The 24,820-nt window shown below is 40.6% G+C and overlaps 1 protein-coding gene across 1 annotated transcript in view; it reads right to left on the bottom strand.

Moving 5' to 3' along the window:
* Positions 1–3,556: 3,556 nt before the first annotated feature.
* Nepl16 (Neprilysin-like 16) overlaps positions 3,557–24,820 on the bottom strand; it is a 33,590-nt gene continuing 12,326 nt past the window's right edge. The window contains exons 10-16 of the mRNA XM_085948319.1: positions 24,157–24,281; positions 21,786–21,975; positions 19,922–20,098; positions 18,846–19,002; positions 17,770–18,050; positions 4,620–4,855; positions 3,557–3,817 (exon numbers count right to left, since the gene is read on the bottom strand). Of these exons, the coding sequence (XP_085804445.1) occupies positions 3,718–3,817; positions 4,620–4,855; positions 17,770–18,050; positions 18,846–19,002; positions 19,922–20,098; positions 21,786–21,975; positions 24,157–24,281 (1,266 nt within the window). The 3' untranslated portion in view covers positions 3,557–3,717. The remainder of the gene's footprint in view (positions 3,818–4,619; positions 4,856–17,769; positions 18,051–18,845; positions 19,003–19,921; positions 20,099–21,785; positions 21,976–24,156; positions 24,282–24,820) is intronic.

The raw sequence follows: 24,820 nt of genomic DNA, 5'->3' as shown, positions 1-24,820 counted from the left end.
TTCAAATAAATTAAAATATACTTATAAAATGTGAATCAAAAATCATCGACAAAACATTAGTATTAGTTGCCGTGTAGTTTAATTTCATAGTCTTTAGGGAATTATTATTGCAATGCAATATTTGCATGAGACTGTCACCATTCTTTGCGGTAATGATAATTACATCATGTCATTATATTTTATGTGATTGACAATCTTCTATAAATACATTGCGTACTCTTACACTGTTGACAACAAAACCTTAGGAAGGTTTTGAACTCTCAGGTTATTTGGTAATTAACTTTCGAAACATATTTTTTTGTCGGATAGATCGCCTTGAAATCACATTACGGCCCCTTAGAGTCAAAGAAACCTATCTTAATTTTTAACAATTTTGAGTTACGTATGGTACTGGACATTAAATGACATGTTATGTTAAGTGACAAAGAAACTTATCAAAAAATTCAATGGATAAAAGATAAGTCAATACATATCTCCTGCAAACACTTTCTTGTTAATGTCTGTGGAATGTAAATTTACTTGTGTTTGGGGTCTCCTGTAAAGTAGAGAAAAATGAAATACGTTTCTTTGGCCCTAAGGGGCCGATCAATAATATACTCCTGTACTGTGCCAGCTTTCTATAAGTGAAAACAGAAAACGTTGCAGTGTGGCCTATAATAAACTAAAATATTTATTTTATATAATTTTTTTATATTTTGGAGCGTTTTTAACGTCCGCAGTTCAGGACTTCTCGATTATTGGAAGAAGTATTATTTTGTGAACCTAAAACTATAGAGTAAAAATTATAATTAAAAGATTAGCTAGGTCCTAGATGAATATTAATATTGGCACAGACTGTTTTATAATGTGAAATTTATTACATTTCCTTATTATTTTATATTCAAATATGACTCGAGTTATTCATGATTATCTTAATGTTACCTACGTACATAATAATCCTGTAAGTGAGCGATAAGATTCGAAAATGCATAAAACTTGTGATTTGGCATTTTTTACAAAAATTACTATCTACGTTATTCAAAAGACGGCTGTCGATTCGGATTTCTGAGCTCCGCCCCTAGCCTACTCCGCTTACTTCTATTATTTGCATTAATTTAGGTACTGGAAGCATTGCGATACATTTTATATGGAACAATACGAAACTAGGATGCCGTCACACACACACTACATTGTGTCTAATACTCGAACAAGTGGAACTAATTAAGCTCTAATACCTTTAATAATCGATTAACTCCCTCTCGCCGGCGCAATAAACTGCCACTCGACGATCGACACTCGGAAAGCAGAATACGCTTCCGTGTTTTTAACGAATCATCTCGCGCCAAAAACTTGTATCAAAACTTGAAATACACATTATTGTCGGCCGGAATTCGACGCTCGGAGGCGACGCATTTCATTTCTAACGATTTTAAAAGCTTCAAACTATCCATTATGGCACGTATTGATGATTTTATAACTTGGTCGTGAGCAGGGATTCCAATATTAACCCCTAACATAATATAATAGCAACAATAATTGCAAAATACTTTCGATTGCTTATTTTCATGACTATAATAATAATTAATGTAAGATGATAAAATTTCCAGTTAAACCTCTCCTTCACAGAAACAGCAATTCAAAAAATTAAATCAACCGATTCATCATTATATAAATCATATCTATTTCAGGCGATACATGTAATGCATACAATAAAATTTCAAATGATAGATAAAGATGTATAATGAAAAGGTATTGTTTCATCATATCATTTCATCTACATAAATTATTATGTCAATTTAATAATTAATTATGTATTTTTATTTCACTTAAAAGAAAACATAATAATATATAAGCAAAATTTCTAAAAATAAGATAGGACACAAACCTCACATCAGTCATCGTCAGGGTGAGTGCTCTTATCCTTTGAGCTATCGGTCCGCCTATCACTATCATGCAAATCAAATCTATTATTCAAACTTGGTTATTAAAGATATACAAATATTTATTTTCAGTTTGATATTTTATGATAAATAAATAGTTTACGACTTTGCAAGTAATGTGGAATAATAAAAAAAAGAATCTCCTGTCGGTTCCTTTATGTAAAATAGTTTCTAGTGATTATTTGTATGGAAAATGTCATAAAGTGAAAAGGAACCAACTGTATTATTGATTAATATCCTAAGATATTTTACTGTATTTTATATTTTTTTACTGGTAATATATATAGATATATTAATAGTCACAGTATTTAATAGTTTTCATGTTCACAACATTTACATAAAGTATCTAAAAACATGTACAGACTTTGAAGCTCAATATCTGCATTCAGCAATTTTTCAGTTGGGTCCTTTATGTTTATCTCAATCCAACTATGACGTCTTTAGACTCAGGAGCGATAGGTAAAAGGATTAATGCACTCATTCAGATAATAAATGATGTGAGATTCGAGTTCCGCAGAATATTTCTGATGTTTGTGTTTTCTGATGTATTTCAAAATAATTTATTTTCAATAATAAGAATCTAACATTGCTTAATGTTGCATGTATTCGGTATCGAATAAAAAAATAATAATTCAGTATGGCATTTTAAATATTGGATACAATAATAATCTCACAGGTACGCAGTGTCGGCGCATACCGATGTAGATAAGACTTCCACGGTGATCGATCACTATCTTTACGATTAAAGTAAATAAAATCATTTCAAAATAATATCCTCTTAAATGCAATCTGAAATGGAGTAGATGTAACTTTAATACACGATTAATTATTCAGCTGAAAATACTGTTGAACGATAAATATAATAATTTTATTCAATTTTCAAGAATAATTATTATTTGTTAGCCAATAATTTAAAATATTTTTGCAAACATTCGATCACAGCATATTTGCATATCAACAAATAGAGGTACGCCGAGGATCCAGTCAAACATGACAGCGTCCCTGTATAAATTAATTTGTCTCATTCTATTCACATTAGTTATTAGTTAAATCTAATCGCCGCATGAATTGTCATTATCTACTCATTCGAGGAAGACCCTCCCCCCGTGTGGGCGTAGCGAAGCCCCTACTCGGCGATATGCAGATAAAATTATTGACAATGAATGCAAAATAGGAATTGTTCCGTCGAAATTTCAGAAAGATTACACAATAAATGTTACTCGGAGGAACACACAATTTCATTTTACGAAATATCGCTTTCCTAACAATAAAAGACTTAACCTGAACAATAAAACCGAAATCTTTGTTCTTGTTTGGACCAATTTCCTGTTGAATTCAAGGCACAAATTAAGACCAAAAAATTTCACAATCACCGTAACGGCGTAACCCATAACATTTACTTTATACAAAAATATCTCAATCCGATTATATTTCACTCAAATTTGCCTGTCATATTTTTGCTGATTTATTACTGACATTATTTCAATGAAATCTTTTGATCAATTTCTCAACATTGACAGATTACTATTCCCTCCTCGGAAATACAAACTATTAGGTACTAAGTACCATTACCCAACCAAAATGTATACTTCATCTTCGTAATTGATGCTAATTCAATTATTCTTCTTCTTCTTCTTCTATCGAATGGCGAATGTTTGTGGGGATTTTATTTATAAGAATTCACTTTCAAATCGAATCTTCACAATACACATAATTATTATTCAAAATGAACGTAAACAATTCTGAAATTATTAGTTCTCATTTTGCTTTAGTAGTATTTTTGCAGGACGTGGCGGTTTCACCAGATGACACACTTATTGGCGGGGTTCATGGGACTTCCGGCGGGACATTGAAATACTTCTGCGAATGACGCAGCGTTGCGGACCAAAGTGTTCACTCTGAAATGAGACATGAAACCGTTTTTAGATCATTACATTATACATAATTAATAATTGACACTACGATTATTTATATACGCCATGAAGTATCGGGCGCCTCCAGGAAACTTTTCCATTCTAAAACTGCATGACGCAACTCTGGTACGTTGGGATGAAACTAACATATTATATTGATTGACTTTTGATGTCTAGAAAGCAGATTAAGTCAATGTTCCAAGTTGAAAGAGTGATTGCAGAGGGGTGCATGAATTATGCCACATGCCCAAGTATTGTAGTCCAATGCAACATAAAGGGTATCCTCAAGGCAACTGATGGACGATCTTTATTGCAACATAGTAGAGTGGTATGATCTGGACATGACAGTAGCATCAATGTCTTCCTTTTAAAATGCCTCAAATAATATTAAAACTTATGTAAAGCACACCTAATATAATTATTTTGGCTTCTACCCCCTAACGCTGTATGTACTATGAAATTATGGCAGTGCATGAAATAGCAGGTGGATTTTTAGTTCCCTGGACCAGTTGCATTTGAAGTGTACGCCGCAGTCTATTCAGAAAAAAATTATATTTTTAGAAAATCTAAATTCTAAATTATGCATCTGTTTTCTTCAAACGATATCATTATGGCAGCCATTTGTCTTTCATTTCAGAAGATAGTTGTTTAGTTTAGCGCTATGTCCTTTGAAATGAAAAAGTTTGAAAACCACCGGCCTAGATAGTCGCTGTGATCTATCAGCCACAATACTGAAGAACCACTTATACACAAGTAGGTATGATGTATTCGCTGAATGATGGCTCACCTTTCCGGTGCCGTCATGTGAAAATCGTTCTCCACAGCAACGATGTAATCTTCAGGGGAGAGGCGAGTGCAGTACATCTGTGCCATAGCCAAGTAGAAAATCTTGACAGGAGGCAGAGGAAGCGGAGGCAGGGAGGTCCCTCCCGAAGGTCCAGCCGCGTTACGCCACGCACCCCACGCTACACGGGCTCCCCCCACGTCTGCGGCTGTTTCCTCACGGGTCGCGTTTCCATCAAACTAAGTGAAAAAAAATACAAATTGTTCATGAAAATCGCCAAAAGAGTGAATCCTGCTAATGCGTGATGAAAAATAATTATTATGGATTAGAATATTAAAAAAAAATTGTATCGAGATCAGTCGAGCTCGAGCTAAAGAGCTTATGATTAGCATACAAGTATACTATCAATTAGGTACACTATTCCGCCCATTAAATGCTTACAAGATTATTCTCAATAAAATGTTTACAATATCATTTACAAGTGTATCTACATATAACGTACATGTTACATTTATGTTTTTATTTAGTCTATTCTGTTGATATTATTTAGATACTCTAACCATTGATTCTTGGAGGTGCCTCGTGGTGTCCATATGCTACAACTATGGGGCGGATATGGCCGAAGAAGAAGAAGAACCATTGATTACGACTAGCTCAAGTATCCGATCGATATAGATTTATCTTAGTAAACAAAACAATAATAATTACATTTTTCAATATCAAGATCATTGTTCAATATGTTGAAATGAAAATAATTCTGACAGTAGTAAAAGTCAAACAAAAGAACACAAAATTAAACTCGATTTCGAAATTCAAAATATGCAAACTTATCATAGGTACCCCATTTCTATGTGCATGGATTTACTGCTGACAGTATGCAGATAACAAAAAAATGCAGGTTTAATCAGGTATATCGTGCAAGTTGCAAGATTACATGCATCGATGAAAAAAGTTCAGAAGCGTAATAGCGCCTGTACACGTGTATGGAATTACTGTCGGTAGTAGTACTTATTTTAAACTATCATGATGATACCTCCACGTTTCTACGGGCATGGAGGACCCCTTAATAGTAAATCACGAGCGAAGATATGGATGCCACATTCATGTTTCTCATATCCCGCCAAAATCCTTCCATCGCCGTTTTATGCATAAAATGCTCTTTAGTAATCAACTATAAATGTTGCTTCTTTTGGGCTCAATTCTTAGAAATCTCTGTAACTTTCAGTCTGCCTGCCAAAAAGGTAGCTTGGACGACCCTTACGGTAAAACCCAGGCAAAAGCCAAACATTCGCCGCATGCAAGAATGATAGAGAGGGGTGGTCGTTCAGGGGTAGATTGAAAGAGACAGCGATAAAGCTCAAAAGAAGGAGAGCTAGCCGCAACACTGCAGGTAGAAAGTTAGTTAGCGTAAGACTCCCAAACGCGACAGGCTGTGTGCCCTGTGGGAGCTTAATTTTTAATTGACAGCCTAGGCGCCCGTTTTTAATAAATTTAGGGCTGTTAAAAATTTATAAAGTGTGAGATTGTTAATGTGTAGTAATATTGTGTTGTGTATGTAATGTGTGTTGTGTAATTTTTTTCGTGAACCTAACTAATTAGGTAATAAAACTTTCGGCAACGATTGGTGCTACGAACAACGTGCGTTCATCATTTTTCCATCCCGTCAATCCTGCATTTACCCCCAACTGTCAAGACCTACCGTGCACTGAACGTGCTCTACCGGACTAAAAACCAGCTACTATTGACCGCCTTGAACTATTCTGAGCTAGTCGAAGGGTGGAAGCTGGTCGTGTGTCTCCCGCGTTCTGCCGACGGCACGCTACGAGGGCCTCATTGACGCCCGGTTGACCGGCGAGTCGAGCTCTGAGGTCGGATCGGCCGTGCGGCCCCGACTCCCCTCCCTACCCGGACTTCCGGGGTGTCAAGCTTGGCGAGCCCAACGTGGACCTGTGACAGTACTTGTCATGTTGGCAAGCATCTGTCAGAAATAGGGCAGTGAAGAACTGAAGGAGCTTCACCGAACCGATATCCTGAAATGAAGAGTCAGTGCTAAATTCAGTGTTATAAATTTAGTGTGCTTAAAGTATTAGACAGTTGACGTGGACAGTGACATTTTGACATTTGTGACAGTGGGAGGACGGTTGTTGTGGTTGACGACTGTAATTTTGACGCTTGTGGTGTTGTGATCGTCCGCCATCTTGAAAATGCTGAGTCTGTTGACACCCGCCATCTTGGATCGGTTGTGAGTGTTGTTATTTGTCGCTTTTGACAGCTGTCATCTGTCAGTTGGACATATTTTTTTTTTTTTCTTCAAGTTATATTTTTCTCTTATTTTGTAATACGAACAATTGTCGATGCATACAAATGCAGTGAAAACATTTAATCATGATGGATTTTTAAATTAAACTTTTAATATTTTCATAAAAGTTTTAATTTTTTTTCAAATTTATTTTTTTAATTTTCGTCTTTCATGAACCGTACGTGCTCGAGAATACGATAATAACGATAAAATAGTGAACTCCAACTTTTACTATTTTCGATTTTTCATATTAAATTATAAGTGCTATTTTCTAATGAATAATCAGAATACAAACTTAACAGTGGCTATTCAACTCAGCGAGTGAAAAGTAAAAAGCTGATGATAACCCGTTCAAAATCGGGAGGAATCGAAATACCGCAGTGGCGATTAATCGATTTAAATCGCATCAACATGCCTATCGACTCTCCTGTAACGGAAGCAAGCGACATGTCCGTGAGTGAGCTCCAGTGTGGACAGGTGTTCACGCCACCTAGCTCGGAGATAATAGAAAAATCGAGGCCCGTGGCCGCCCCGCCCAGGGAGCCGTCACCACGACGATGTGGGCCGAAGCCAGAATTAGAAGTTACATTCGACGGCGGTGCGCGATTACTCGTGAAGACGTTCTTAGAAGCGTGTGAGGCTCATTTCAAAGTAGCTAAGAGCCCGGAAATGATGTGGACTTCCATCGCCTTAAAACAACTACGCGGGGAAGCTAGAAATTGGGCGAATACCGTGACGCCTACCATAAGTTGGCGCATCTTTACGCATAAGATGCACAATTATTTTGAATCACCGATCAGGCGCCATGAGCAGGAAACAGAGCTCAAACGGAAGCGACAAGGGCCGAAGGAGGATGCCTTCGAGTTCCTTTGGGGGAAGAAAGAGTTGTCAGACATACTCCTTCCGACAACTCCGAGCGCCACATTGGCGCTGTTATTTTATAGGCTATTGTCAGAGAGGGATCAGGCGCGCGTAGACCAGCGGCCCTGGAAGACCCTCGAACAATTGGCCGAAGTAGCTGCCAAACTGGAACCCAGACCAGAGCCGCTACCGGACTATGACGAAGATGCAACACCACCCCGTGGCAACAACGCCACAAAGAAGCAGGCACCGCAATTGAACTGCAGATGTAGGTGCACCAGCGGATGCGCTGAACGGTCGACTCAACCGCGCGAAAACTGGAGGACAGGTCAACAGAAAAACGGCGCGGCTGGAAAACGGCGACCGGAGGGGCCAGACGGAACGGGCGGTGGCGCGAGCCATGCCCGCGACGAACGGACTAGTGGTGATGCGGTGGCCAGCGATAAAAGAGGATGGAGGAATTACCGTGGTGGTCCGTCATCGAAAGTACTGACGTGCTACGAGTGTCGGGGTACGGGGCACTATGCCTCTGACTGCCCAGACAGAGTTCCGGCGGCCGCCCAAGAATGAGGAAAGCTGGCGGATCCTTCGCACCCGCGTAGGCTCAGGCGGAGTGCAGGGATGACCGCCCTGTACGTACAAAGCGGCGACGTGAGTAAAAACAATTCTGCTTATCAAAGTGAACGTGCCGCCGCTGCACGTAGTGGGAATAAAATGTCGGGCTTAAAAAACCCCAATGTATGGACTGAAAGCCGGCGACCCGGAAGCTCGGGTGAACGCACGGCGGCAACCCGGCGAGGCGCCCGTTGCATTAATAAGACTTTAATTAATAATATAGAGAATAAGAATAAAATTATGTATAAAGATACTCTGCCGGGGTTAGGACGATTCCGTGTGGGCGAAGCGCCTCGATTTAAACGTGCCGATTATGCGGCTTATTATTACAGTGCACCGCCCTTGAAAGGGGCGGGGCGAGGCGACGTCTACGCGGGGGGCGTCACCACCGGTGAAGCGGGCGGTGGCTCAGAGGAGCGAAATTTTCATAGCGAAATCAATTACGTCGATAAATTTCGCATTGAACTGGACGTTGATTGTTGCCGTTGCCACCGTGCGCTTAACCCGCTGAACGGTACTAATGCCATGTTAAAAATCCACTATGCTGGTGAAGATTTAGTTTTAGGAATACCAACTCACCTTAATTACCAGAACCCGCTAGAATCGCCGTGCATTTGTAATTTGCGATCCATACAGATAAATATCTATGACGCGAGGGCTAGCGCTGTAGCCTTAAGCTCGCGTTACCCTCGTGCCGATAATTTACGCATTCTGATACATCCACCCCAAGTTAATTTTAACGGAACCACCAGCGCAGAGGGTGTCGACGGATTGTTTTATACCGACGACCCTAGTGAGTTGATATTTTATAAAATGTCCGCCGCGACTGGCGCAATGAATATTGTTTCTAGTTGTAGCTATTCGAATAAGCATAGTTTACTGCCTGTTATTGAGAGGAGTGGTTTAGTTAAGGGGCTATTAGGATATCAAGGTGACCTAAGGATAGAATTGTAAATAGCGAAGGCCGTCACTAGGAATAGTCACAATAGTTGTAAATTTTTCTCCTATTTCCGTGACTTTCCGCCACCGGACTATGAAATGACGATGGCCGAGAGGCGTAGATTTGTGCTCAAAAACCCACAGTACGCTCCGAATTTTGAACCATCTCTAGGCTCCGTTAGAAGAACTGATACCGAGGGTGATGGCGTAACGCCGGATAAGGGGGTGAGCGTCCGTAAATTGACGCAAGCGGCCGAGCCCGATAACAGCGTCGCGTGTGGTGTTAGTGTTAGATTTAGTGATGAAATATCTAAGTTAAGTGATAGCGTAATCAGTGATGAAATAAGATCTCCATTAAATAATGTTTATGATCCGTGTCCTATGACTGGTGTTGAACGTGGGAGTAAACCAATGGCTGTGTCGTGTACGGCGGACAGAGAGACAGGCGGTAAAGGGAAATTAGTACCGGCGTACGGCGCTTGGCGCAGCGAAGTGGTACAACGTAACGCACCTGTACTGTTGCGCATACCGTTACGATTGGACGGCGTAGACAAAGATCTTGAAGCCGTCGTAGACACGGGCGCGACTCATACCCTCATACGGAGTGACCTGATATGTCCGCAGCTCACGCCGCGGGGCGCTCGCATGACGCTGACGACGGCGGGCGGGAGCCCGATACACGCGATGGGAGAGGTGACCCTGAAGGGCTACTTGAGGGATGACCGATTCACGATGCAGGCCATGGCCTTGAAGAGCCTCCACGTAGATTTGCTACTTGGATTGGATTGGCTAGACGCCCAGGAGGGGGTCATTGACATGAAACGGAGATGTCTACACTACGGGCAGCTTCAGCGCAGGACGATTTATTGCGCTCCGTCACGTGCACCGACACCCTGCGGGCCGATTACGGTGGCCGAGCTCGCGGACGACATACCGGTTAAAGCACGGGAAGCACTGGCAAAGGTGTTAAATGATTATGCCGATCGATTTGCGGAGACCGGACCGCCATGTCGTACTACCGAGTTCCGTATCCACCTCAAGGATGAAACGCCATTTAGAGTGAGGCCTTATAGACAATCGGAGGAGAAGAGGAGGCTCATTCAAGAGGAAATTGAGCTGATGTTGGCGGATAACGTCATCGAGCCGAGTAATTCTCCCTATTCCAGCCCGATTGTGATCGTTCCGAAGAAAGATGGCAAGGCAAGATTCTGTGTGGATTACCGACGGCTTAATGCCGCCACCCGCGAAGAGGCGACAACGATACCTTTGATATTGGAAACGTTGAAGGATTTGGGGACCGCGAAGATATTTTCCTCTCTGGATCTTCGTCATGGCTATTGGCAGTTACCCCTCCACCCTTCGACGAAACCACTGACGGCTTTTACCACGGCTGACGGGAGCTGTTACCAGTTTCGCGTCTTGCCGTTTGGCGCCCGCGGCGCAGTGGGGTCCTTTCAGCGCCTGATGAGTCAGGAGGTGCTGGTCGGACTTATCAATAAGATATGTCTGGTATATCTCGACGACATAATCGTGTACAGCCAGACGTGGGAGGAACACGCCAACCACTTGCGAATGGTGATGGAACGCCTGCAACGACATGAGTTGCGTGTAGCCGCTGCCAAGTGTCATATTGGGAGACGGGAAGTCAACTATCTTGGACACCGTGTTACAGCAACAGGCAACGAACCACAAGGTCATCACTTGGCCGAAATTGAAGCGGCAGCAGCACCAAAAACGCGCCGAGAAGTAAGGGCTTTTCTGGGGCTATGCGGGTGGTTACGGGAGTATATACCACGCTTTGCGGAAATCGCAGCGCCCATTACTCGGCTGTTGAGGATTACAGTTAAATTCCGTTGGACAGAGGCGGCCGATGAGGCTTTCCGGCAGGTAAAGCGCGCGTTTGCACAACCCCTGCGACTCGCCAGGCCCGATTTTGCTCGGCCGTATTGCCTACAAACTGATGCGAGCGGACACGGTATCGCCGCAGTCCTGTTCCAACCTAGAAGCGATGGTGGGCAGGATGTTATTTCGTACGCCAGCAAGAGGTTGAATGATGCCGAGACGCGATACCATTCCAATGAGTTAGAAACGCTGGCCGCCGTTTGGGGAATTAACCGGTACCGAGGGTACCTGGAAGATCGGAAATTCACCTTGATTACCGATAACCAAGCGCTAACATGGTTAAATACAGCCAAAAACCAACGCGGAAAACTCGCGCGATGGGCGATGATGCTATCTGAATTTCATTTCACCACCGAGCATTGTCCGGGCTCCGAAAATTATCTAGCCGACCATCTGTCTAGATACCCGCAGGAACCAGCTGGACAAGTAATAAGCCCCGGAGAGGAAGGCGAAAGAATGGGTGTGCCGACGCGCCCGAATGAACGCTTGGCTATGTTGACAGAAGTGCGACACGTCGCCGACATCGTCTTGGAAAGACAGAAGGCCGATCGTACGACTGCCGATGTAATAGCGCATTTGCAAAGGAGCCGCGGGGTGGATCCGAAGTACCCTAGCTTAGTGCTAAGAGACGGTATGCTACTGAGGTTATGTGCCCATCATGAGCCGACGATCGTCGTACCGTCGAGTGTCCGAAAAGAGGTGATGCATGCGTTTCATGACGAGAGGGATCACCCTGGAGCGGAAGAAACGGAATTGACGATAAGGCGAAAATTTTATTGGAAGGCACAGAGGGCAGATGTGGAAGGGTACGTGAGAAGTTGCGTCATCTGCGCCACGCGGAAGCGCGGCGCATTACAGACAGCTGCGCCGCAGACTTCGCACGTCGAAGCCAAGAGGGCGTGGGAGGTCATTGCGCTAGATCTTATGGGGCCCTACCCCACAACGAGACACCGGAACAGGTTTGTTCTTGTCGTGACCGACTTATTCTCGCGCTGGCTCGAGGCATTTGCGGTGAGGACGGCCAAGGTGGCGACGATTATACCACTACTTGAGGAACGCGTCTTACAACAACATGGGTACCCCCGCGCGATCCTAACAGATAACGGACCGCAGTTTCTCCACCCGCGGTGGGCACAATCGTTAGAAGAATGGGGAGCGGATCACTGGACCACGGCCGTCTACAACCCGCGTGCGAACCCTACAGAGAGGCGTAATCAAGAAATAAAGAAGTGCTTGAGGATGAGAATACAAGGTCGCGATCAGAACCGGTGGGACACGTACTTACCTGAGATTTTATTCAATCTACGGTGCCGGCGTAACGCCGCCACCGGATTAACGCCCGCCGAAGTAGCGTTAGGGAGAGAAATGACGCGACCAGGTGATTGGAGACACCCTATACCGGTAGACCCGAGTTTGACGGACACATTCGACCGAGATGAAATCGACGCCGAAGTTCAGCGCCGACAACGGGCGTATTTCGACGGGCGTCGTGACGCCGGTACTGGTAGACCACCGACGTACGAAATCGGTGAAAAGATCTATGTGAAACGACACCCGATGCCGCGTTCGAGGGAATGCGCGGGCTTACTACCGAGGTGGTCGGGACCACATACTATACTTATGCGTGCGGGAGCGAAAGGATATTGGGTAGAACGGCGCAATAAACCTGTCAAGGTGCACGTCGATGAGATAAGGAAAATAGTGCCCAGGGGGCCTGATGTAGAATGGGAGAGGGTAGAGGCGCAGGTGCCGACGGAGCCTACGCCGCCGCTTCGTGACAATGATGTTAGTGCCGAGGGTTCAGCAAACGAGCCCGCTGATAGTGCGGATAGGGCGGTACCCAGCGCATCTGACCAATAGGAGTCCTCGCCCTCGAACTGTAAAAGTAATTCGTTAAAAAAAAAAAAAAAAAAAAAATGTGTAACTTAGTGACGTAATTACCCGTAATGGCCAACTGCTAGTTAGGGTTAGAAGTAGAATACTAGGATTACTTACGAATATAATAATGTGTGACATCGCTGTAGAATAGGCAAGCGGGATGCCTTTAATTTCAAACGATAGGTATCTTGGTGGGATACCTATTCCCATGCTGGCGCGCAGAGCTTGAGCCCCTATGCGTGGCCGGTGGGGTGTGCTATTGCATATTGTTTTCTTTTAAATTTAAAAAAAAAAAAAAAAAAAAAAGAGATGTCTAAATATACCTGATTAGATAAGTTATAGCGGTAGAATATAGTTACTAGGAGCTGTGGGTGCGTATATTCTAGGTAGAAATAAGTGGCCGACACCGGCAACATTGTAGATATAAATGTTGATTATATAACCCAGGAGAAACCGGAAGGTGAGAGGAATGATGTGACACGGGTCAGCGATTGACGTAGCTATCTTGGAAAATGTAGGAGGGTGAAGTAGCGAAGTAGTGTAGTGTTGAAGTAGGCGATGAGGATAGGCCTTCAGCGGAGCTAAAACGGGCGATGCTCCACCATCTACTCTTTCGAAGAAGAGTGGATACGGGTGGTGTGGAATCTACCCTTATAGTTAGAAATTCAAGGTATTTATATAAAGGTGCAAGGGGGGGCCTTCACCGAGAAGGATATAAATCGAGGAGGTTTCAGACCACGGAAATCGGTGGGGATAGCCACCGTAGACGTACGCGACCTAAAACGGTGCGTAGAAATAAACAGGTAGAAATTAAAATAGCACGGACTGCCGCCATACGAGTCGAAAACGTCGTTGACGCAATCGCTCGCAACCTAGCGATGTGGGTACTTCAGTTACCCGCCTTCTTCTTGCGGTTCGAAACGTAGGTAGGAAGCTTGCATCAGGGTCACCTCATGGCGGAGGGACGAGTTTTTAAGGTTTTATACTTTGTTTATTGATTGTAATTGTGGTTTTCATCCTAGTTATGTCTTGAATTTCTGTTGTGATTTAAAAATATGTTGTTACTAGCGTAGTGAGGCAGGAATGATAGAGTTCTACCCAGAAGTCGATTGCTGTTAAATTGTCTTCTTTTTCTTTTATTGTAATGTGTAATAGATGTTGCTTTGTGATTATGCCTGTCAAAACATAATTTCTCGCAAATGTAGCGTCACCGAGTAAGAATACCGGTGTGCGTAATTGGTAGCGAACTGAAGGTGATGAGCCTGTAACGATGTCGTTCATGCCAGATTCCACCTTGTAAGATTGTGCTTTGTTTTTGTAACCGCTACTTAGGTGACAGGATATACTGAGGCTGGTTATCACTGTCCACCGCGGGGGCACTGCAGCGAGGTATACTCTGCTGGTGGTTGAACGATGGGGGGCGATGTTCACGCTCTGAGCATGTGGGCGAGGGATCGACCACGCAAAGGTCTGTCTGAACCACTCGCCTCAGCTAGGGGCGTCCGTCGACCCTCCCTCGGGATATGAACGGTGGGGGATAGTCTCGTTGGTAAACCCAAAGTAGCGGTAAACGGTTGGGTGTTGCGACCAAATGGCGAGGACCCAGAATAACCGTGTGTGAGTGCTGCTTAGTGCTTGTTTATAACCATGAAAGTTGTAAGCTTAAAATAGAAGTCGCGAATGTAGCTGCGTCATGGAGACTCGTGACGTGTGCGAAAGGTAGCGAAAGGCATTGTTTAAAAAAAAAAAAATATTTTTGTAATGGAAAAGGGTCGTTATTAATAAGATTAATTAATAAGCTCTTCAAGCAGGATACGGAGGCGGACAATGACGTCCGGTCTTGTAATGTAAATTCCTTATAGATACGAATTATATTTCATGTCTGAAAAAAAAACTATGTGAACTTAGGTTGCTCATGGCGACGCCCCGATGCCTTTCTTGAATTGTAATGAATTACTTGCGAGAATATAATTTTAAACTGACCCTAAGAAGGGCCCGTTATATGTAAACTTATTGAGTTTGGTCATGTCACCGTCAATAAAGTAAATGGGGCAAGGAGCACACCGCTGTGTTGCGGTAATACGAGCGAGGATGGAGGGACGATGGCGGGAAACAGAATGGGCACTTCGCTCGAATCTGAATGGGGCCGCTTGATACCTCCACGTTTCTACGGGCATGGAGGACCCCTTAATAGTAAATCACGAGCGAAGATATGGATGCCACATTCATGTTTCTCATATCCCGCCAAAATCCTTCCATCGCCGTTTTATGCATAAAATGCTCTTTAGTAATCAACTATAAATGTTGCTTCTTTTGGGCTCAATTCTTAGAAATCTCTGTAACTTTCAGTCTGCCTGCCAAAAAGGTAGCTTGGACGACCCTTACGGTAAAACCCAGGCAAAAGCCAAACATTCGCCGCATGCAAGAATGATAGAGAGGGGTGGTCGTTCAGGGGTAGATTGAAAGAGACAGCGATAAAGCTCAAAAGAAGGAGAGCTAGCCGCAACACTGCAGGTAGAAAGTTAGTTAGCGTAAGACTCCCAAACGCGACAGGCTGTGTGCCCTGTGGGAGCTTAATTTTTAATTGACAGCCTAGGCGCCCGTTTTTAATAAATTTAGGGCTGTTAAAAATTTATAAAGTGTGAGATTGTTAATGTGTAGTAATATTGTGTTGTGTATGTAATGTGTGTTGTGTAATTTTTTTCGTGAACCTAACTAATTAGGTAATAAAACTTTCGGCAACGATTGGTGCTACGAACAACGTGCGTTCATCATTTTTCCATCCCGTCAATCCTGCATTTACCCCCAACTGTCAAGACCTACCGTGCACTGAACGTGCTCTACCGGACTAAAAACCAGCTACTATTGACCGCCTTGAACTATTCTGAGCTAGTCGAAGGGTGGAAGCTGGTCGTGTGTCTCCCGCGTTCTGCCGACGGCACGCTACGAGGGCCTCATTGACGCCCGGTTGACCGGCGAGTCGAGCTCTGAGGTCGGATCGGCCGTGCGGCCCCGACTCCCCTCCCTACCCGGACTTCCGGGGTGTCAATGAGAATAACTGTTTACACGTAAAAGTGCTGACTGTCTCTTCAGACTCATTCTTCAAGAGTAAGCGAGACGCGATGTTGTCATTTTATACTACTATTTGACAGGACGTATTGAAAATCGGTTAACCTCAAATGAGTAGTTCGTTTTTTTACCGGCTGGTTCGCCATTATTGTTCTACTGCGCAGGTGCATATCTTACTTGCGCGTAAAAAATCATCACAATTCGGAAGCTTCCAAACTTGTTTGATTCATGCACGCAATCTTGCTAACTGCAGGATAATACATGTTTCCCCATACGTTTCACAGTAAATGCACGTGTAAACGGGGTATTATTTTCACGCGACAATTGGACTGTGCAATATCTGTGCCAGCACAGTAGAACGATAATGGTGGACCTGCAGGAGAAAAAATTAACTACATTACATAGAGACTCATTTTCACATTTACCGATTTTCACAACGTGTCAAATAGTAGCATACAATGACAACATTGCATCTCACTTCCACTTGAAGAATGACATTGGCGAGACAGTCAGCACATTTGCGTGTAAACATTTATCGCAATAGTTTAAAATACACACTATTGGTGCCAGCAAAACCTTGCACGTGTACAGGCGCTATTGGTCTATGGTCATAATTCGAATATGGAAGGAACAAACATATTCTCTATTTTATATATGTAGGTATATACATAGATTATTAATAAAATTCATAGTATGTGCTACATCCCCTATTACATAATATTAAACTTATTATTAATAATATTATTACAACACAACAATGAGGCAGTTTTGTATATGAGGCGTCTAATTACAAAAAGCGACAAATCCACAATTCAATATTTTCGGGAAACAACGTTTTTATGTTTCAAGCTTCAATTATTTGTTTTAACGTGAGATTATTTTTTCCGTTGTATTCTATGTCGAAATTAGAACCAAATGGCAATTTGTTTCAGCCGATAAACTCTTAAATGTAATAAATATAGACAAAATAAAATTGGACGTAGCGCTATTTGTACCTCACTTTTTAGTTTACTCCGCATAAGGCACATATTTCCGTGGCACTGTCATGAGTTTACCAGATCCTACAGCATGGGAGACGCCCTTTTCAAAATTGAACGTTCTCCTATTGGTTGACTTAAACACGCGCGAAATCAACCAAGCTTAATATGAAACACGGACTTAGCGCTTTTTGTAATAAATCGAGACTTAAAATATTTTTTTTTTTTGGGTTATGTCGGGTTTTGGAATTTATAGATCAATAAAAATTATACAGAGAATACGTGCGTATTTTATCTCGATTTTGACCAAATGTGGACTTATCGCTTTTTGGAATTAGACGCCTCATATGTAAAATCTCGCTGTGCTATTCGTCCTTTCCATGGTGTAATGGTTAGTACTCTGAACTTTAGAACCAGAACGGGGATCAAATCTCGGTGGGTTCCTGGATTTATTTTGAATAAAAATAAAAATTAAATTGCCACAATATTTAAAAAAAAATATATATATACACTTTACTATGGCTGATACTTATAATCTACAATTGTATTATTTATTTTCACACTAACATAGGTTACGAGGATAAAGTTTAAAATTAATTAACAATTATATCACCTCCAATCGCATATCGTAGCCCATGAACCGGAAGTCTCTGGCCTTGTGGTGCTTGGTCAAGCAGTTGAGTCGCTCCCGGAGAGCGGCGGCAGACTCGGATCCCGACCACACGCCCGCCGCCTCATCCGTCCCGGTCCCGTCTCCCCCCGTGGCGGTCGGACCTCCGTCGTCTAATGCGTGCAGCATCTCATGAGCCACCACGTTGCCCACCGTGCCGTATGCCACTGATGGCGGACCACCGCGCACAAAGTGTGGCTGCGTCAAGAGAGCGAGGGGAACAACTGGAACGTGCAATTTTGCTTTATCTTCAGTATTTTACAGATTTAATTCACTGAACATAAAAATATTATATTTTACTTTTTTATAAGATATTTCACAAAAAAAAACCATGATGCACTAATTACTGAGCCGCGGATCGAACTTTGTGATGAATGCCACGGCTTCATTGTCAACCTCACTGTCCTCTAAGCCACGCTTGAGTGACAAAATGCGCGTAAAACAAAGTAGGTATGTAAAATAAACTACATACAACATGGCATCGCAGAAGAAAGAACAAATATCATAAAGGTAAAACGACTGTCGCTAAATTATTATAATTATCATATGATTATAATATACATTTCTTTTCATGTATATAATATACAGTGATTTCAGTGGTGTAGCCATAGGCTTAATAACAAACAACAAACAAGATGCCTTCATTTCACTATATGACACTAATTTTGTCGGAAAATTGGCAAATTTATTTAACACATCTATCTGGGGTTGGACTATGATTAAATTATAATTGACAGATCGCTGTCTCAACAGAATATAAAACAAAATTATTATTTAAATAAATGGATACGTTAATTAAAATTTATTTTTCTCAAGAAGGTGGGCTTTAAATAATCCCGTAGTATGAAGTCTTAGCCACTGTACAGTATAGAGATGATGCTCCTCGATTAGATGGAAAGAATTTTCCCATTACGGAAATATTATGTTCTTAACTGAATAGCACCCGAACGATGAATAAAATGTATTACCGTGTTGCACTACAGAAAGTGTGATGGATTAAATTGATCGGGATCACTCACCCACCGCATTGTCGTCTGCCTCGTAGAAGGCGTTGACCACGAAGGGATACGGCCAGGACAGATTCATGTAGAGGCCGTCCGCCGCCCGCATCTGCAGCTCGCGCACCTCCCGGTGTCGCCGCACTACATTCTCGAAGAAATCTTCCGACACGTTCAACTGTTCCCCGACAAAATGTATTCCATAAATTTACAATTTATAGACTGCAATCATGAGATTTCTTCTAGATATGCTTTCGTTTCACTCATTAGATCATTCAATTTTCTATTTGAAGACATTTTTCTATGATTAATTGTAATTTTTATTGTAAAATACATTTATATTGGCTGGACCTACATTGAAATTCGTAACGTGGAAGTGTCATACTGAAGTGTCACGTTTTTGATTGTAACAAACAATATAAAATACATTTAGTTGCGATCGTGGGGTCTTGAATCGTACAATCTACCCTAAATAACTAGGGTAGTTGGGTACTGTACTAAAATAAAAAACTAAAATATTATTTGTAATAATAAAACCAAACCTACAAAATGATGTCTTCATTAAAACTATATTAAAAAAATATCAACATGGTCAAAGAAGAAGACCAAATACTCCATGACATTAATTAAGAAGACAAAGTTAAGTTTGTTATTTTTAAAAGTATTTTTCTAGTATTGCAAATTGAGGAGCTGAAGATTGAAATAATACAAGTGCACCGGTGACTGAGTTGAGTAAATCGATTTCAAAGTTAAATCGGTACCATAATTGCTAACCTAACTTGTTTTTACATACATGTCACCTGTACTCCTTAAATCCTCAGCGCCTCAAATAGATATGTAATTTATAGATCCAAACATTTTCCTTTCTATTTACTTAAGTGCGCTGGATCGTCCAGGATGGAGGAAGTTTTTGAAGGAGGCCAAGACCGACCAAGGGTTGTAGTGCCATAAATAATGATGATTTACGTAAGTAGGTACAATTTTTTCCATATTTATTGTATAATTTTAGATATAATTATTTCTTTTTCACAGTTGCTCCCTCTCCACAATCCATGAAATAATTGTCATTATAAAAGAAGAAAAGAAGATGAACTCACGGTGAGCATCAGGCGATCCACGAAGGTGACGTTCCGGAGGGGCGGCCAGGCGATGAAGTTAGCACTCATGCCAGAGAGGCGGCGTAGAGCTCGACGTTTGGTGGGCGGCAGCAGCCACGCGGCGCGCTGCACTCGCCACTCCAGCGACTGCTTCAGCTGCCCGAACATCTCCGCCGCCTGACAACACCGCACTGAACGCACTTTAAAATTACACATTGCCGGACCTGCCTACTGGCCACACATCTGACGCGGGCCCCAAGATTTAAAACGAGATACACGCATTTAGATAAAAGCTCTCTATTGTGGCTAAGGCCATCAAAAAAGTATAGATATTTTTTGATAGATAGGTGCCTTAATACTTCAATACTTCAATACTACAATATTGTATTGACCTACAAATCAAAAAAGAAGGAATGAGCATATATACAAATCACGGCAATCAGAAAGGCCGGCAAATATAGCCGACATTGCGTGGTACACAAACATAAAATACACAAAATTACACACACAAAGTTTATACGCATACGTACAGACCATGTGATATTTGTTTACGCAAAATCGTCGCTTTACAAAATGGCGAATTTGATTGCCCGTTTTTATACTACAATGAATCAGTACGTTCCTTCCATTCTTCTTTTATTCGTTGATATTGACAAATTTCTTCCGATACAATACATCATTATCAGCTGCATTAATTTTTTGCCAAATTGGATCATTCAATGCATTTTCCCTATTTGGCATATTTAAATGCTGATTGACCACGTAGGTATTAGAATATTTTATAATACCTATCATTTTCATCAAAATAAGAATATTAGCAACCCTTCACTTTTACATGTTAAATAACACATAACGAAGTATGTACATACCTATAACAGGATATATTTTTGTCAATCTGAGCATTCGGATATCGCTCAGTTATAGAATATTCAATTGCGGATCAAAAAATTGGTTGTTTAAACCCCACTCCCATCTTTTTTATGGATTTCACAATTTGAATCGACTATGACTAAAGGTATTGAAGAAAACCTTCTTAAATATTATAGAACATGGACAGCAAAAAGTGCATGCGTCATTGCAGGTTCATTTGAATAGAATTTCACACGTCTTCCACGGTGACATTTATTTTCCAATTCAGAGGACATTTGAAACGATAATCAGTCACGATATTATATTAAGCAGATAAGCAGCCAATTATACAACACTTCAGCATTATTTTTTTATTTGAAATATCATTTAAGTAAATAGTGTAAAAACAATGAATATCAAAAAGTGGCAGTCATTTCTTGAGTTAGGAAAACGGAAATGCCAACTTGGTGATATTAATAATATCTGTACACTTTACCTAAGTTCATTTGAGAAATAGTGTTTTATGGTCAAAATTCTTTGACTGTGACGCTTTTTCAGAACACATCAGCCGGATTCAATCTACCGGCGAATTTGGTAAACGGCACATAAAAAAGTTCCTTAAGACCGTACTTCAGTGAAACGGAAAATAGTTTTCAACAGTAGGTGCGACGAAATTTCTCACGCGTCACCAATCGGAGACTGACTGTCGAGGTGTGCGCACGTCGATTTGTTTTGTCATGGCGTCGGATGAAAATATTCTTAAATCGTGTAAAGATGACTAAAAAACTTTACGTATGTACTTAAAAAAGAAAACATGTCAATGTATATACTATCATTATTAGTAATATAACAATAAACATAACATTAAATGGACGGGTTGGATTTTTATGACAAATTATATTTCGTTCGGCACTCGTCATTTGCCCAATCCTCGCATCGCCTAGCCACGATCTTTTTAGACCATGCCCCAACTGATATATAATTATAATTGTTTTGGCTAAAGCAGTCATCTTACCCTATGATGAATTTCGTTCAAGTATTCATGCGAGTATCGTGTGAGGTACAGGGCGGAGACGGCTTGTGAGAAGGCTTTCGTGGTGACATGCGTGCAAAACAGGTTCCGATCGTCCGCCGCGGCACTGTGGTTTGCTATCACATACAAAAAGTCTCGGGCAAACAGTGCCAATAGAGCATTCTGCACCACCCTGCAATCAAAAATTCACAAAATTAAGACATCGCTCAACTTGACATTGTTATTCATATGTGTATCATTTCTCTTTTAAAGGTATAATTTCTAGAAATTGTAGGACCTATAAGAATGATAATATAAGACATCTTTAATGACTCGCCAACGTCTTAGGAAAACGGAAACTGCCGTTTGTGTTTCTAAAACCCTCCAAATACATTTGATATAATACAGGAGTAGCAGGCTTCAAAATTAAATTTAATATGAACAAAAATATAACAAAAAAAAATACTTTTAATCACATAAAAATTCAAGATTATTAGATAATTTTATTAGAGTTTGAATGAAGTTTGATTTACAATATAAATATATTATCCAAATGATTACATAATAAGCTAATTCATTTTATAATTCCACATAAATTAATAATAACTACAAGATAAAAAGAACTTTTTATATACCACGTTTTTAAATTATCTGTTGAATCATACAAACTTGACTAGCTTAAACGATCAAAAAAATTTGTACTTGATAGAAATAATACTGAAATGTCATATTGATTTCCATAGTAACGCACGTATATATTAATAATAATAATTTAGTTGCTAGGACCCACTTAGCAACCAATAATAGTTTTACTTTTTACAAATTTCTTCCGAAATAACTTTTCATACAAAACAGATTTAACTGAAAATGAAATCAATTCTACTTAAAGATGGCTAAAAGTATTAAAAAAAATGCATTGGCATCGTGTTCTGATATATCCTAAACGTTTCAAATGTCTAGCTAGTCGGGAAGTTAGTTAAAAATCGATTGCAAGATTTGTACCGGACAAATAAGAATACGACCTAAGAAAAACGTAAAAAATTAGAAAAAATATATTTATCCATTTTGGTATCATTTTTTTGATCCATATTTGTTTGCAAGAAACACTATGTACCGGACAAACAACCACCGGACAAATAAGAATACGAGCTAAGAAAAAGGTTGTAAAAATGACAAATGTGGAAAAAAATGACTGCTTTGCACTTTTAACATAAGTGATTTCTTTATCACCTCATACAATTTACGACAGTTTCATAAGTTGGCTGACTAACTGCACTTATGAATCGGAAAGACTATAAATGAGTGATTTATGATTGAGTATATGAGTTTTTTGAAATCACACAATCATTTATCGTGTACTATCAAAAACAGCAATCTCATATTATAATAAATATTATGTGTACCTACACAAAAAAAACACATCCAATCCTAATAAGTAGGGAATCCAATCCCGGAATTGGAGACAATTTTCGATACCTATGAATCCCGGGATTAGTAAACATAACCCCGAAACTATCGGGATTGATTTTTTATTGTCTATCGTAATAGATTTTTGGGTTTCCACCGCATGTTCTTCTTCTTTCTTTTCTCGAAGTTTCGGGCTCATAGCAGTTTCTCTTCAGAATGGCCTCTGCAACGAACCCGAAACGTCAAGAAAATAACGAAGAAGAACACTCTAAACAGGTGAAAACCCAAAAACCTATTACTATAACAGACAACCGTGAAAGTGTTAAACATTATAGTTATAGTTATTGCCTAATTGCCTTCTACGACAATAAGGGCTCCATATTTTTTCTCCTTTGATGACTCTGGATGACAGTAAATGGTACAATAATATATATGACCTCTCATTGATTTCTTAAAGTGCGGCCACACCGGCAACAAGTCGCGCGACAACTCGTTAAATTTTACGATAATTATCATAATTGCTTAAGAAATTTTACGATAATTATCATGCTTATCGTAAAATTTAACGAGTTGTCGCGCGACTTGTTTTCGGTGTGGACCCGGCATTAGATATAAATAAATTGAGACCATAAGTTGTTTGTTACTAAAATGCTACTACATAATATAATTGGTGATGCACATTGGGAGGGAAATCACGTAATAATTCAACCAAGTTGCTTGAGATATCAATATATTCCAGTTGTGTGATGGTCAATTTAGATGAAGACTGTTTTATAAATAATTTAATTTACAAAATTCGCTCACTTAAAAACAAAATCAAAAAATCACCCCGCCGTATACTATGAATTAAACGTCATGTTGTGAGTGCCTTACAGAACGTGTTAATAATGAATAGGTAAATTGAAACTGAATCGTTATCTGTGGACAAGTTTTCTATAGTAAAAACCATAATAATATGATGACGTACCGTTTTTGAAATCGTGAGATCATTTCTGACACGGAGTGTAAATATTGCTTACTTATCACATAAATGTTGCCGGCTGCGTGTTTCTCGCTCGGGAAGATTTCCTTGAACAAGTTACCCCACGTTAGCTGAAAATCACATACACATCACACATTATTATATTACGCCTGAATCAACAAAACGCGAGCCTAATACTACAAGGTTCTAAGTGTTCGTCCTTGAAAAAAAAACCCAACAATGAACTAGTATTCTAAGCTGCCTCATTGTTACTTTTGTTTCTCCAAGGACAAACACTTAGAACCTTGTAGTTCTCCACTCGCGAAAAGCTATTAAATTTTAACATTCAAGGTGAAGTCAGATATTTTAACCAAGTTTTTTTCTCATTCAATCCTGCACAAGGTGACTTATTAAATTTATTACGCCTGCAATTTTACCGATCATAATATTTTAACTAGATATTAGAACTTAATCTAAATAATATTAACATATCGGGAGCCTAATACTACAAGGTTCTAAGTGTTCATCCTTGAGAAAACAAACCCAACAATGAAGTACTATTCCTAGCTGCCTCATTGTTACTTTTGTTTTGCCAAGGACAAACACTTAGAACCTTGTAGTTCTCCACTAGCGATATTCCTTCAAAAATCTATATAATTTGCATAATGCA

This window comes from Rhyacophila brunnea, unplaced genomic scaffold (genome assembly GCF_057557595.1).
Source record: "Rhyacophila brunnea isolate RB1 unplaced genomic scaffold, BYU_Rbru_1.0 scaffold_20, whole genome shotgun sequence".
In the NCBI taxonomy this organism is placed as follows: domain Eukaryota; kingdom Metazoa; phylum Arthropoda; class Insecta; order Trichoptera; family Rhyacophilidae; genus Rhyacophila; species Rhyacophila brunnea.
This window is presented reverse-complemented; position numbering and strand designations above follow the sequence as displayed.